The following is a 14,653-nucleotide window of genomic DNA, read 5'->3' as shown; positions in this document are numbered from 1 at the left end:
ATACACACAGCTACAGTAAGTACTAATATTAGCAGTTGTTATAATTCAGTCACTTTGGAGTTATATATTTACTCCAGGTATAGTTTTAGTCTGTAATTGTGTATCTGTGTGTGAGAGCACATGAGAATATGAGCAGGAGTGAAAAGACCACTCAGAACAATCAGACAGGTGGGGCTTACTGGATTAGGATGGTTTATTTCAGGCTATAAAGAGGTCCATAAATAGTGGGGGGAGGAAACAAGAGAAAACAGCTGTAGACGCCTATAGAAAAGCTTTGTGGAGAGCTCTACGGGACGTCAAATTGGCCATCAGCTCCCTCAGTCTGGGGACTCACTGAACACTTTCCTCATGAGTGTATGGTTTCATTGACTGGCTTCAAGTCTTAAAGGAAGCAACACGATTGCTTTGTAAATTATGTAATGCTTTAGCTCATGCTACCGTATAAACTCATAGCATGCATATACATGCCTTTATGCCCCTCAGACATAAGGACATGTATACACAAGGCTTTGTCACAACTGCAGCATAAGAGCTGGCTATACTCTGTATTTTACTGACACAGATTAATTTTATATTTACTCATCAAATGTGAAAAACTGCGGTACCTCTAGTGGCAACTGGCTCCAATAGTGAGCCAGTCCCCATGTTAAAATGCACAACCTCACAGCCTGGCACATAATATAGTTTTGGCCTCTGAATAGTCACAACAGATTTCATAACAACTCTACACTGGCTGATTTTTTTGTAGAACCACCTTCATGCTGGGGTTGTGGTGTGGCTGCTTTAACTGACAAGTGTGCCGACACGCAGCTATAGCACACTGGTGTCTGCTAAGCCTCAGCTAAATTAATTAGACTTACTGAAATGGACCACTCTGCTGTGTTTGTATTGATGGTGCTTTCCGGAGCATTTTTACAATCTGAAAAATAAAAGGCCCTGCTGTGTGGCATCGTCTGTCCTAGATGTTTGCACTTCAGTTTTATTGAGTGAAATTCTAGTATTTTATTAGTCTGTTACTAAAATCTAATTAGTAGAGATGTGTGCATTTGCACTGCACTCGCGCAGTTTATGAATGCGGCTTGCCAAACAAGACAGCTGGTGTTATCTGATAACTCAGTATCTACACACAAAAAGCAAACATTTTGGTGGCAGCCAAAATGTTAACGCTGAGGTTTCAAAATGCAGACTCTAAAAACAATTGATGTCACTGTGTTTTAAACTGTCAGTGCATTTCTTGCAAATTTGATCATGTTTGTCTTTTATATTATTGTTAATGTGCTCCTATGCAGAGTACAGCATCACCAAATTACTAGAATACAGATCTGAGGCAGGAGGAAGGGAGACATTAGGAGATTTAGAGTGTAGCTGATAGGTGGAGAGGACAGCATGCACACAAAGTAGCGCCGCACACGCTGATTTGCACACTCAGAAACACAGTAAAATAATCAGACATTTGACTGTGTATTTATCTGGTGTTAATAGCAAGAACTGAATGGAGTTTAATGGAAATAAGTACACAGTTAGTGTACAAAACATTAGGAATATCTTCCAAATACCTAATCTTACACATGCAAGAACTCATACATCTTCCTTTAGAGTTTTAATGAGTGAAATCTGAAAAAAGTCACAGATTTTTGCCTACATCAACTTGGTCTATCTGAATCCTATATCCAATATTCCTAATATTTTGTACACACAGTCTAGGTTGGCTAAAGAAAAGGAGGGTAGTAAAACCTCATCCTTTAAAGTGAGAAGGGAGAGGGTGCGTACTGATTGTCATTCAAGCTGGATTCCCTTTTAAGAGAGAGAGAGAGGGAAGGATGGGTGGGTGGGACAGAGAGATAGAGGAGGGAAGAAAAGATAAAGCAGTTAAAGACACGCCAAGAGGGAGGGAGCGTTTTCATGGTGAATGTGTGTTTATGAGCATGAGAACGTGAAAATGTGGAAAGATGAAGATAGCTTTGCACCGTGGATCACAGAAGCTTGAGAATCTGCTGATGACTAACGATGACAGGAAACAGGAGGCTGATGAACAACGATGTGTGTTTTGGTTTTGGCTTTAAGAGTGTTTGTTTCTGAAATGAAATGTCACTCACATTTCCAGAACAGTCTTAAGTTGTTCTAGTTTGGATTTCTTCTCCTCAATCTCGCAGTCAGTGTGCTGGCCCAGTTCAACCAGGAGCAGGCGAGCAATATCCAGCACTTCCTGGAAACACAGAGGCTTTTAGCTTTAACTTGAGTCGTACTACTGAAACCTCTGCAAATGTTCTTCATGAGACAATAAAGATGCTGAAGATGCTTCAACTGCATACAGTGACAGGATGAATGCAGTGTGTGGGATCAGATTTAGACAGTTAAGCGTAAATATTTAGACAACAAGTCAATGAAGGTTTGTGGTCCATGAGGATTATAACTCCTAGTATATGGGAATGTTTTTGTTTCCTAGCAGAAAGTACCTTATTATTCTTAAAAACGATTCAGTCCTAAGCTGCCAAAAACACACAAACAAATGAACGCTAGCGAGGGGAAAAAAGAAGCAGGGGGTTATTAGCAATCTCTCTCACCTGCAGCTGTTTTGGCTTTTTGAGTTTAAGCTTTCCTGTTTTATATCCTCCAAACTTCTCAAATAATTCAAAGAATCTGTTGAGGATAAACAGAGCAAAAACATTATTTAAAAACATCCATCTTCTTAAATCTTTATCCAACAAAAGGTTACAAGGGGCTGGAGCCTATCCTCGTTATACCCTGGACAGGACACCACAGGACCAACTCAGAGTGACACACACACACACACACACACACACACACACACACACACACACACACACACACACACACACACACACAAAATTACCCTAAAATGGATTTGTTTGGACTGCGAGAGGAAGCTGGAGCAGCCTGAGGAAACCCATGCAGGCATAAACTCCACACAGAAAAGCTCCGGCCGACCAGGAAGTTTGCAACAGCAGACGGTGCCAACCTTTGACCCACTAGCTTATTTACTTATTTATTTTTCTATATGGACTGAACTTTTTAAGATGAGCTTCATCATATACTGTTATTTGAGACAAGCACTTTTGAAAAAAGACTAAATATTAAGTTTTATTAATGGGGAAAAGAAAGGCATCTTATAGCTGAATTCAAGTGACTCACAGAGGATGGCGGACCTCCATTTTCATCTTCTGCTTTGGTGTGCGATCTCCATGCCGGATAATGGCAATAACACAGCGCAGCTCCATCCTGAAGAACACAGAGGAAGTTTATTTGACAGTGAAAAGACAAGGAGAAAAAAACAAACCAGAGATGTATGAGATTTCAGACTGAGGGTTGATTGAAGCTTAACTGAGTGTGGGAAGAAGTCAGTGGGTCAGTGAACCCAAGTAACCGTCCGTTTTTCCCATCACAATTTTTTTTTCTTAAGAATTATTCTTGGAATCCTTTGAGGATTTCACATATAAAGGCTGAAACTACACAAAAGGTTACTTATTTATTCCATATAGTATTAAATATATTTTAGTTCAATAATATAAAACCTAATTTATTAAACATAAAATTATGTTGAGTACAAAAGTATTTTAACATGACACTTAAGCATACTTGTTTAATTACCAAAAAAAAAAAAAAAAAAGAAGGATATTAGAAGACAAAGGCAGGACACAACTACATAGTGGTCTGCCATCTATCCATCCATTTCTTCTTTTGCTTATCCGGGACTGGATCGTGGGGGGGTAGCAGCCTAAGCAGACAAACCCAGACTTCCTTCGCCCCAGCCAGCTTCTCAAGCTTAGCTGGGGAAACACGGAGGTGTTTCCAGGCCAGCCAAGAGATATATTCTCTCCAGCGTGTCCTAGGTCTACCCCGGGGCCTCCTCCCAGTAGGACATGCTGGGAACACCTCACCTAGGAGGAATTCTAGTCAGGTCCCTGAACCACCTCAACTGACTCTTTTCAATGTGGAGGAGTAGCGGCTCTACCCTAAGCCCCTCTCGAATGACTGAACTCTTCACCCCATTTCTAAGGGAGAGGCTAGCCACCCTTTGGAGAAAGCTAATTTCTGCCACTTGTATCTGTGATTTTGTTCTTTCAATAGATACTAAAACTCCTCCACTTAGAGTAGCAACTCGTCCCTGACCAGGAGTGGGCTCTCTACCCTGTTTTGGCTGAGGGCCATGGCTTCAAACTTAGAGGTGCTAATACCTGCCGCTTGACACTAGGCTACGAACCACTCTAGTGTGAGCTGGAGGCCACCACCTGATGAAGCCAAATGAAATTCTGAGGCCACCAAGGTGGAAGCCTTCTGCCACTTGGCTATGCCTAGAAATTCCATAAAAATTATAAATAGAATTGGTGACAAAGGGCAGCCTTGGCGGAGTCCAACACCCACAGGAAATAAGTCTTATTGCCGGCAATGCAGACCAAGCGCTCGCTGCAGCTGAGAGACGAACAACGGCCTGACACCTTATACTCCGGCAGCACCCACAGAGGATGCTTCAAGGGACACAGTTAATGCTAATTTTATTTATTTATTTATATATATATATTTATATATATATATATATATGCATATTTACAGTGATATACACATAATGCAAAAATATCTGTCTTAGACTGCAGATGCAAAGCAGGAGACAAAGAGCTGACTGAGTGCAAAAAATCCTCAACACATTTCCATTTGCTTTGCAATTTTTGAGTAGGGCCGAGCTTTAAAACAGGCTGCACAAGCTGATCAATGGTTTTATTTTCAAAGCTACATGAGGAGTACTTCCCAAAATCAAACAGAAGTGGAACTCCGCGACACTCACCACGAACCAGCCCATTTACCATTAAGAAGCTCCTCGAAGTATTCCTTCGACTATATTCTCAGTTGAAGTCAGCAGTGCAACCCCTCTCTATACACCATGTGAGTAGAGCACCGCTTCCCTTCCTGAGTCGCTTGACAGTTTGCCAGAATCACTTCGGCACACACTGAAAGTCTTTTTCCATGGCCTCGCCGAACTCCTCCCACACCTGAGTTTATGCTTCAGCCACCCTCTGGGCCACATTCTGCTTGGCCTGACAGTACCCATCAGCTGCTTCCAAAGTCCCACAGACTAATCAGACCTGATAGGACTCCTCCTTCGGCTTGATAGCTTTCTTCACCTCCAGTGTTCACCATCTGGTTCAAGAATTTCCACCACGACAGGCACCAACCACCTTGCAGCCTCAACAATGGAGGTGAGGAACATGGTCCATCTGGATCTCATTTACATCTTTCAACCTCGCGCTCTAGCTCGGGCTCCTACTGTATGACATTCCATGTCATAGCGGTCTGCTCAACAACATGTTTTCCCAGAACACTATTAGGAAATATTTAGTTTCTCAGTACATACATGGTTCCTGAGGTTGTTGGGACAATGGGGATGTCTTCAGCCTCCATGGGGATGGACCAGGGGATGTGGAGCTGGGGTGCTAACTCCCTCATTACCATGTTCCTGGAGATGACAAAAGAAGCAAAAACACACTTAAAAAAAAAGTGCACTGGAATCTGGAGAAATGACAAATATCACAGAAAATTAATAAATATAAAGCAAAGCTCATGTCATCGGCTCTTTCTTGTGCTAAAATATTTTATTATATCAGACTTTACTTGATACATGTGACATGCAACTAAAAACATATCACTGTGTTTGTGCCGTCATTTATGTGAAATTCCTGATCAGCGTTGTTATTTGATGTCCACAGATACAGAAACGATATCTGTTTGTGCGATTATGGTCATGGCTTTCTCAAATTGAGTAGGTGTGTCTAGAAAGTTACAGGTCAGTGTTTTAATAGGGTATAAAGGGTATCTATAAGAAAAATAGCAACACCTACCCCAGGACTTTGGCACAGTCATCGTAATATTTCATGGAGTTTTTGACAAAGCTGAAGCCGTTAACATCACAGACAAATGAATGGCCGTTGGCTCTGAGCAGGTCGAACCCACATACTGTTTGCTATAATCACAGAAGCAAAAGCATTAAAGCAAAATCACACACTGCCTGAAAATGTGGTTAGCTGCTGAGCAGGAAACACATTGAAACAACTAAATTGATAGCACTAGGATTATACAAAAAGCCATTGTGAACACTGAGAAGTGCTAAATTTCTATAAATAAAACTTACTTTCTCATCAATAATCAACTTTTTTGGTTACTACACCTTGTACACAGTGAAACAAATACTAATTATGTAATAAGTTTTTTTAAAAAATGCTTTCAGTTGCTTTTATTTTTTAAGGAAATATAAGTAGTTATGCCTTTCACTCATATTTTTGCCCTGGAGAAACTACAACTATCTGTATTTAAACACAAGCTGGACAATGGGGTTAGAGTACATAAACAGGTATGCAGTTTTTTGACCACTTGTGGCACAGGCAGTGATAAAATTAAAAAGAAAAAGACTAAGACCACGGTTTCAAAAGGTTAATGACTCTCACTGAACACTCACTACATTCACACATGGTGACTTTTTTGCCTCTTTTACCTTGAAGGCCAGGCAGACCTTGCGGGCCACCAGTTTCTCCATGGCGGTCAGCATGACGGGGTATCGGATCTCCTTCCCCTCACTATCCCTCTCCACCTTCCCATCCAGTGCTGGCGACTTCCTGGCCTCAGCATGAGCATAGTCTGGGCCCACTGTATAAACCTAAGATATCAAGAAACACCACAAAGGCAAAAGACCCACCAACTCAGAAGATGTCTACCAATATGGAAGCTGCCACCAAAATCAATTCAACAAGGTATAAACCTCTACTGAAAGCCAAATAAATATCAACAGTACCTTAACATCAGTACCATCTGTCGGCATGAACTCTTCGTAGATGTAAGATCCAGTCTTTCGTACACTGCTTTCCGGGGAGTACACACTACTACGGCTCCCTATCTACAGCAAAGAGACAGACACAGAATTTAAAAAAAAAATCCCACACAAGTATGTTTATATAGCGACAGTAAATCTTCAGCATATCAAGCTAATTATCATAATAATGTAACAAAAGCAAAGATTAGACATCGGTGTGATCTTTCTGCTTTCTTGTTAGAAGAATCTTAGAGAGCATTAAAGGTGGTATTTTTTTGATAAACAGGTACCTTTCTGAAGAGTCTCTGGCTGCCTCCTCCGGCTGATGTTGGGTAATAGATGTAAACGTTGTGGTCCTCTGCACACACAGGTTTCTCCACAAAGGGTTTATGGAACACCTCCCCATTCACCTCAACGTGGTCCTCCGCCTCCACCAGGTTACACTCTGCAAAGGGCAAGGCTCGAGTTTTTAATTCACTTTGCCGGGCAACTCCATTTAATTTAGCTTACAGATTTGCAGTTAATGGTTACTGATGTTCTCTACGCGATATTCTGTTAAAGATATAACCAAATATTAGATTTATCATGTGACAATGTCCTCTGTTTATTCTGCTGAAAAGACGTCTTTAACAAAAAGTAGAAACCCACCTTCAGGATTGTCAGGGTCTCGGTTCAGCACAGAGTAACGAGGTAGATCGATGCCCTCTTCCTTTAGGATCCGATAAACGTCCCTCCTGATAAGGAACACTTAGTGAGCCTCCAAGAACAAAAGTTGCTATGAATTCATGTAATGTGTGCATTTGTGGAGTGTATGCATTATAAGAGCAGGGCAATTAGGAGGGAATATGGAATAAGTGAAAACAGTGATTTTTAATCACATGACCTCTCGGTGCTCTGAAAATGATGCAAAAAAGTCAGTTTCAAATTTAAAATTTTCTTTTGCCAAGAAAAAGATGGTGTACTCATTAAAAGCATGCGTTTTGCATGAGGACCGTGGCAGACAGAAATGCAAATGTTTGAAAATGATTCCCATCTAACTGCAAACCACTCCAGGAATGAGCTCACCCTTCAGTTTAACTGCACTAAAACATTCTTCACTTCATCACTTTTGTTCACTGTCCAATGTTTGTCCTGTTGCGATGTTTATTTTAGTGACTTAAAGTAAAATATCATTCAGAGGTTTTTCAGTGTGGAATAACTACATTATTGCATTTCTTTATTTAAAGGTTCAAAGCTTTATGGATCTAAATGCAGGAATCTTGAGACAAGAATAAACTTTGAATGGGCATTAATGCTTCTCGGTTCAGGAAAATCACAAAGTCCAAAATCCAAAAGATAACAGAGCACCAAGCCAGGAATCCAAACATCCAGAACATACAGGGAGAGCAGAGCAAGCGAAACACACAGCAACACAGATGACACAACACCAGACAAAGAAAGACTGAAACAATATATTGAAGAGGTAATGAGTGAAGAGGAAACAGGTGGGGAATACAGATGAAGATAATTAATATAATGAGATGAGGGGTCCACAACACAATACACAAGGAACAGCAGTCACCAAAATAAAAAAAGAACAGACTAACGTCACACAGGGGAGCGCTGAGAGACAAAAAGACAACACAGAAATGAAACTTAAGGAAAGAACGGAATAGAAACAGGAACAGGGAACTAATTATTAACCTAAAGTCATCATTAACTTAATGAGATTCAAATAACAAGACTAGAAAATAAACCATTAAGAATCTATATAAAACTCAAGATAACCAAGACTTGTAAACCCAAGTAAATTAAAAAAAGATATAATGAACTCAAAACCTCAAACCTCAAACCCCTGGGTCCAAGAACTCGGGTCCATGACAGGTCTTAGTTTAAACCATATTTGTATTAATATACACAACTCATACTAAATGAAATTAGGAACTTCTTTATAAATACCTTCACTAATAAATGGTAAATTAATAGGTAATGGAACTTTAAGACTGGTGGTCATATTTTCATTATTTTTTTTAACAATGTAAAAATTAAAATGAGTAGTTGAAATTATTACCAATTCACAATTTGTTAACAGTGGTTATTATAAGTGTTCCCCAGTTCAGTATTGTATTATTTTCTGTGGCAAAGCTGTACTATTTATGTATTCCACAGTCTTTAGTGTTTTTCAGCACCAGCTGAAGTCGCAGTCACGCATAGCAAACAGAAACTAAAAGTGACCTCGTTCTTGTTTCTCCATATACCACCAGGGCACCCCCTGTTTCCGCCCTGTAAAAAGTCTGTGGGGTGTCACCCTAGTGAGCCTTTAAGTGACAGAATCTAATTCTCAGCACATCAGTCAAACAGGGACACAGGAGGGAACCCACTGTGCGAGCAGGCACTGTTAAAGGCAGCACAAATAGCTGAAGGGGTCTGATTTTCCCATCCAACAGTCTTTCCTCTCTCTGATAGCACACTTCCACGTAGGTCATAGTTCATCTTTGTGAAATGTACCAGTGGGCTGCGATATTCTCCAGGGGAAGACGTGGACATGAAAACTCTTGTAGGGAAAATGGTGACAGTTGTGTTTTTAAACACAGCCTGGACAGTTCAACAGCATCTTGTAAACAGACCTTAATGGTTAAGCTGATATTATTGGAGGACACGTTTGGCATGAGGCTTATGTTTAAAACTAGCTAGCAAAAGCTTTAAGATTATGATATCATTCTGTGTGTGTGTGTGTGTGTGTGTGTGTGTGTGTGTGTGTGTGTGTGTGTACTCTGACTGTACCTGTCCTGAATGAAATACTGCATGTTGAGATCATTGATGAGCAGTGGATTCCTGAGCTTGACATATTCCACTGCTTTGTCCAGAGGGAAACCTGAGAGCAAAACACATTTTCATCAGTCTGAGCTCGACCAGCATTTACAAATAACACAGTAATCATGATTTTTATGCTTGAAAAATTCTGATGGATGTACAGAAATAACGTTGAGTTTTGTTTGGTTGTGAAATCCGATTTAACCTAATTAAAGATGAACAAAATGAAGCATCTCCTAGGAGCATACAGGAGGATCCACTGGAAATGCTGTAACTTTAACTCTGAACTGAGCATCATTTTTATTAGGAAATGTTTAAAAGCATTTAGAGTTCACTGCTGTCACCACTGAAATAAAAACACTGGCACCCAAGAGCAAATGTTGTCCTTGCGCGGCCTCAGCTCTTTCTTTAAAATATTATAAAGAATATGAACTTCTTTTTTAAAGAGATGCCACTGCAAACAATGACGCCGGGCTAAAGAATCAGGCTTTGTGATGCCTGGAGACACATGGCAGAAAGCTTGGAAGACAGAATCGGCATGCACTAATTCCTGAACCTGGAGGGACGTTTGCTTGAAAACTGTAATCCACATCTTTGTTTCTACTAAACAGAAATCTAAATGAATTGTATCTCAACTGTCGAGCTGGAGAGAAAGTGGAGATAAGATGGCAAATCATGGCCACGTATTCTGGACCTCCATCCAACTTTTTTGGAAAGCTGTATCAATAATAATAATCTCTAAAGTTTTAGGTATTCATTTTGCTCTTAATTTTACATGCCTTTACCTTGGACATTTTGCAGATCAATTAAATTGCAGGGACAAATACCTTTTAAAGGTCCTACTGGCAATGAGCAAAAAGTCATGACAAAGCGCTGGCTCCAGAAAGACCGACCTGCAAGCACCTTGTTAAAATCTACATATCATATAAGCTTGCAAAAAGAAGTGGGAGGGAAAAGGTGGGATAAATGGTGCTTGAAACAGACCTCTTGTTCTATTTTTGTTGCATTTTTTGTATCGTTTTTTTTTCTCTTCTTTCTTCTTTTCTTTTTTTGTGCGCGTGATGTTTATTTGAGGAAAATTTTAATTAAAAAAGTTAAAAAAAAAAAAAAAAAAAAAGATTTACCACTGCTATGAAGAGAAGAGGAACAAAACAAAGACAAGCCTAAATTTCCTCAACAGGAAATTCAAGAAATATAAATGTGGGATCAGTTCCTTAAATAAATAGGTATTTTCTGTCTGTAAAAATAACAACACAGACTCATAATGCATCCTCATGTCCTGGGAAACTAAAAATGTAATCAAATCAAAAATATCCCACATGAAACTAATGACTCATTCACACAGAGCTGAATCTGAGTCTGAAGGAAAATTGCACAAATAGTGTATGCTGTGTGCACAGTATACAATATACAAGAAGAAGCACCTTATATTTGACAGCTTTACTACCAGTGATAAAACCATAAACTGAGCCTTGTGTTTCAGCTCTTAACACTTACATGTAAGTATGTGCTGAGACACACTGGGAGGTGCTTTGATTGGATTTATCTGTTGTGAACCACACACTGATGGGATAAATTCATAAAAAGCCTTATGGTTCTTTAAACCTAAAAGGGACCTATTGTGCTAATTTCCACAAAATTTCTTTTGGACTCTACTAGAGGAGCTTTGCACGATTCACTGATCAAAATAATCCTTATTTGTCTTTTACTGAACCTTGGTGCAGCCCCTCCGCTCCACCCCATGCCTGAAACAAGCTGTTTTAGCTCCTTTCCCTTTAAACCAACTGACTGGCTGTCCTTCTGAAGCACAAAGTTTGAACAGGGGCACCACTAGATCAACCCATGTGCTATAAGGCTATTGAAGAGATCCCAGGTTCAAATCTACCCCGAGGCCATTTGCTGCATGTCCTCCTCCTGCGCTCTCCCAGCTTTCCTGTCTTCTGTTCATTGTCCTATCTCAATAAAGGTTAAAAAGACACAAAAGAAAGCTTAAACTGCAGATTAGTGGGGCTTCAAGAATATCCCCACTCAATGAGATCAAACAGAGCATTTAGAGCAATCTGAAAACTTATTGGGACTACTTACTTACACTGCCCTCCTTATCTGTAAATTTGGGAATGTTTCATTTGAACATACGCTCTAGTAACTGTACATATGTGACGGAGCATAAGTGAAAGAGTATCAGGTCCACTTTAATGTTTTAAATGTTTTAATGTACAAAGCAGAGAGTATGTCTTTTTTACTTCTGACTGTTGCACTATTATATTATACTGAGATTATACTATATTTTTGATCTCTTTCCACACTTATCTTACTAGTTACAAAGGGAGACAATGCACAGCTTTTTCCTGTGTTTACTAATGAACTGCTGTCAGAAACATCTTGGTATCTTAAGTACAGAAAAATAAAATAAACTTCCACCTTTGTATTTCTCAGGAGGCTTCAGTTGTCATTTTTACCTTTGGAGTGGAAGGAGATAAGGCAGTCGCAGAGGGGCCATCTCTCCACGGGCTCCTCCAGGATCACCTCTTCGGGAAAGATGACTACATCAATATAGTCAAACTTACAAAGACGCTCCAAGATCTGAGTCATGGGCTTGGATTTGGATTTCTTTGTCATGGCACATATGCCGACCACAATCTGTCGCTCTGAGGGCTGGTGGAGGGGACAGCAAGGAAGAGGGCAGAGAGGGTTAAGCTGGAGAAGACAAGAGTCAATTAACCCTGACAACATGTCAAAGTGGCCGGACAATGTAGTGGCCAGCAGAGACTGTTTATCATTAACATTCAGTTCATGGCTCAGCAGTTAATAATAACACAGCAGCATCCTAACAAGCCAGACCTTTCTATGTTTCATTAGCATGCTAATCATTTAGCTTGGCTTTACTGACACAATAACTGATTTTCTTTATTTTTTTGGCTAGAGGTAATGAAAACAGGCCCCGAGCACAACACAGAAGCTTTTTTAAACTTTGGAACAAATTTTTGCATATTTACACACTGGAATTGTGATTATGGTCACAAGAAGGTTTTAAGGCCAACATTTTGTCACCTTTTTGTCTTGGAATAGGCTGGCTCTACAATGTTGGCTTTTTAGAAACTACATGCTAAATGTTAACCAACTAACTGTACAGTCATTAAAACCTATGTTAACCCGAGGCGATGGTCATACGCCAGCTCCAGTTATTATTAAAAAAAGAAATATTTGGGGCTGTACTCAACTATTTGACTTTTTTTTTTAAATGTGTAAGTATCCACCTGACCTCCCTCTCCTTCAAAGCAGTAACCATTAGGCTTCCTCTCACCTCATTTTTAAGTAATTTTGTCACTAGGTTTAGACATTTTTCATGCACCTTTTGCAACTTTTTCACAACAAAGAATTTGCATCAAATCTATGGACAGTACTGCTTTGTCTCCAAGCACAAGCACAACGCTCGCTCCCTTTCTTCTGTGTTTATTTGGTGAGTGAGCAGTGAGGCTTTAGAGAGTGACCGATAGTGAAATAAGACACCTTCAGTTGATTCGAATGTTCTCTCTGACTGTTTATTACATTTAAATATAGATGAAATCATCACAATGGAGCCGTGATTTTTCCGGGCAATGATTAGATTATTTGCTGTTAATCTCTGTATTATTGTAGGGTCTCTTTTACCTTATAATATAAAGTGCCTTGAGGCAACTCTTGTTGTGATTTAGTGCTATATAAACATAACTGAATTTAATTGAATTACTACTGCAGCTCTGATGCCCCAAAAATGGCATTTGAAAAGTGCAAAAATATGAATTACAGGTGCTCAAAGCAAAGGTGAGCCTAATCAAAAGTGAAGCCGTTAAAGTCCAGCTCAAAATGCGGCTTTAAATGTGATAATAATGGGGAGCATTGTAGAGGGTATAGAGGGGTAGTTAAGTCACACCGCGTCCTTTCCTCAAGCCAAACTTTGAATTACTTTTCATCATCTGGTGAGGACCTTAAAACAGGAGATTCATCACCTCACTTTCTTGTGGGTAATGAGCTCCACAGTGCCACAGGGCCACAGAACAACCGTGGACCACTATCAGAACATTAAGTCAGTAATTACTCTTTCTGAAACCCGACTATACGACAATTCTTGCAACTGTATTAAAGCCTCTATTATCTGCTGCACTGTTCTTCTGCCAGTCTTTGTGTATTTTTTTCCCACTTATTTTTTCCATTGTCCCAATATATCCAAATATAACTTTTATAAGTTTCCAGCACTGTCACTTCCTCCTGTCTAGAAATGCCCAACAGTGCAGCTTCTTGTTCTGTTATAAAATTAAATGCTCTTTGGCCCCAGTGAAAGTGCACGATGACTACACTAACAGTGGATGTTATAAAATAAAAATAGCAACACTGTTCAGCTGTATATCTGCTGTGTGAACACCTGCACACCTGCTACTTACCGACTCATCATCATCGTCCATTTCCTCTCCTCGAAACATCTTGTTCTTCAAGCCTGTGTCCGTTTGGCCCATGTCACAGTCATCATTTTCACAGCCAACCACAAACCGAGGAATGTCTCTGTGACTCCGCCCCTGTTTGTCCTCTGATCCTGCTCCTACACAGGGCGCCAACATTACAAATATGGCATGGCTCCTTCAGGTGACCCCTGCCAGCAGGGGGGTTAGACTGTGCTGACGGCAGCTACCAAGCAAGAAGAAAACCAGTCTGCAGTGATACACCCTGACTGGATGACTGAAACCTGAGAGCCTGGTGATAAACTTAAGAGTCTGTTGGCTGATAACAGCTCTGACACAGTATGTGCTGAGGTAGGTGAAAAACAGAAAAAAACCCAGCAGATGTTCCAAGAGGTAGAAAAGACGGTGTGGACTCCACGTGGACTGAGGTAGAGAGTCAGGATCCTGGTTGTAAAAGTCTCTGTCAGGATAAAGAAGGTCTGGGAGAAGTCATGTCCTGGCTTGGAAGCTTCTTCTTGACACAGGAAACCTCACAGCCAATATCTGCATACCACTGTTCTTCTCCTGGGAACAAACAGAACAGAAATATATTTAAAAACTGGCTGAT

At 40.2% G+C, this 14,653-nt stretch overlaps 1 protein-coding gene across 4 annotated transcripts in view; it reads right to left on the bottom strand.

Moving 5' to 3' along the window:
- The window catches only part of ppip5k1b (diphosphoinositol pentakisphosphate kinase 1b), a 53,745-nt gene that overhangs the window by 31,858 nt on the left and 7,234 nt on the right, over window positions 1-14,653 (bottom strand). For all 4 annotated transcript variants that reach the window (XM_030731233.1, XM_030731229.1, XM_030731232.1 and 1 more), the window contains exons 2-13: window positions 14,032-14,610; window positions 12,070-12,265; window positions 9,581-9,671; window positions 7,466-7,551; window positions 7,108-7,262; window positions 6,800-6,901; window positions 6,503-6,664; window positions 5,853-5,974; window positions 5,369-5,470; window positions 3,154-3,240; window positions 2,565-2,640; window positions 2,097-2,206 (exon numbers count right to left, since the gene is read on the bottom strand). In XM_030731233.1, the coding sequence (XP_030587093.1) occupies window positions 2,097-2,206; window positions 2,565-2,640; window positions 3,154-3,240; window positions 5,369-5,470; window positions 5,853-5,974; window positions 6,503-6,664; window positions 6,800-6,901; window positions 7,108-7,262; window positions 7,466-7,551; window positions 9,581-9,671; window positions 12,070-12,265; window positions 14,032-14,205 (1,463 nt within the window). In that variant the 5' untranslated portion in view covers window positions 14,206-14,610. The remainder of the gene's footprint in view (window positions 1-2,096; window positions 2,207-2,564; window positions 2,641-3,153; window positions 3,241-5,368; window positions 5,471-5,852; window positions 5,975-6,502; window positions 6,665-6,799; window positions 6,902-7,107; window positions 7,263-7,465; window positions 7,552-9,580; window positions 9,672-12,069; window positions 12,266-14,031; window positions 14,611-14,653) is intronic.

This window comes from Archocentrus centrarchus, chromosome 6 (genome assembly GCF_007364275.1).
Source record: "Archocentrus centrarchus isolate MPI-CPG fArcCen1 chromosome 6, fArcCen1, whole genome shotgun sequence".
Classification (NCBI taxonomy): Eukaryota; Metazoa; Chordata; class Actinopteri; order Cichliformes; family Cichlidae; genus Archocentrus; species Archocentrus centrarchus.
Note: the sequence above shows the minus strand (reverse complement) of the source record. Positions and strands in the feature narration are given on the sequence as shown.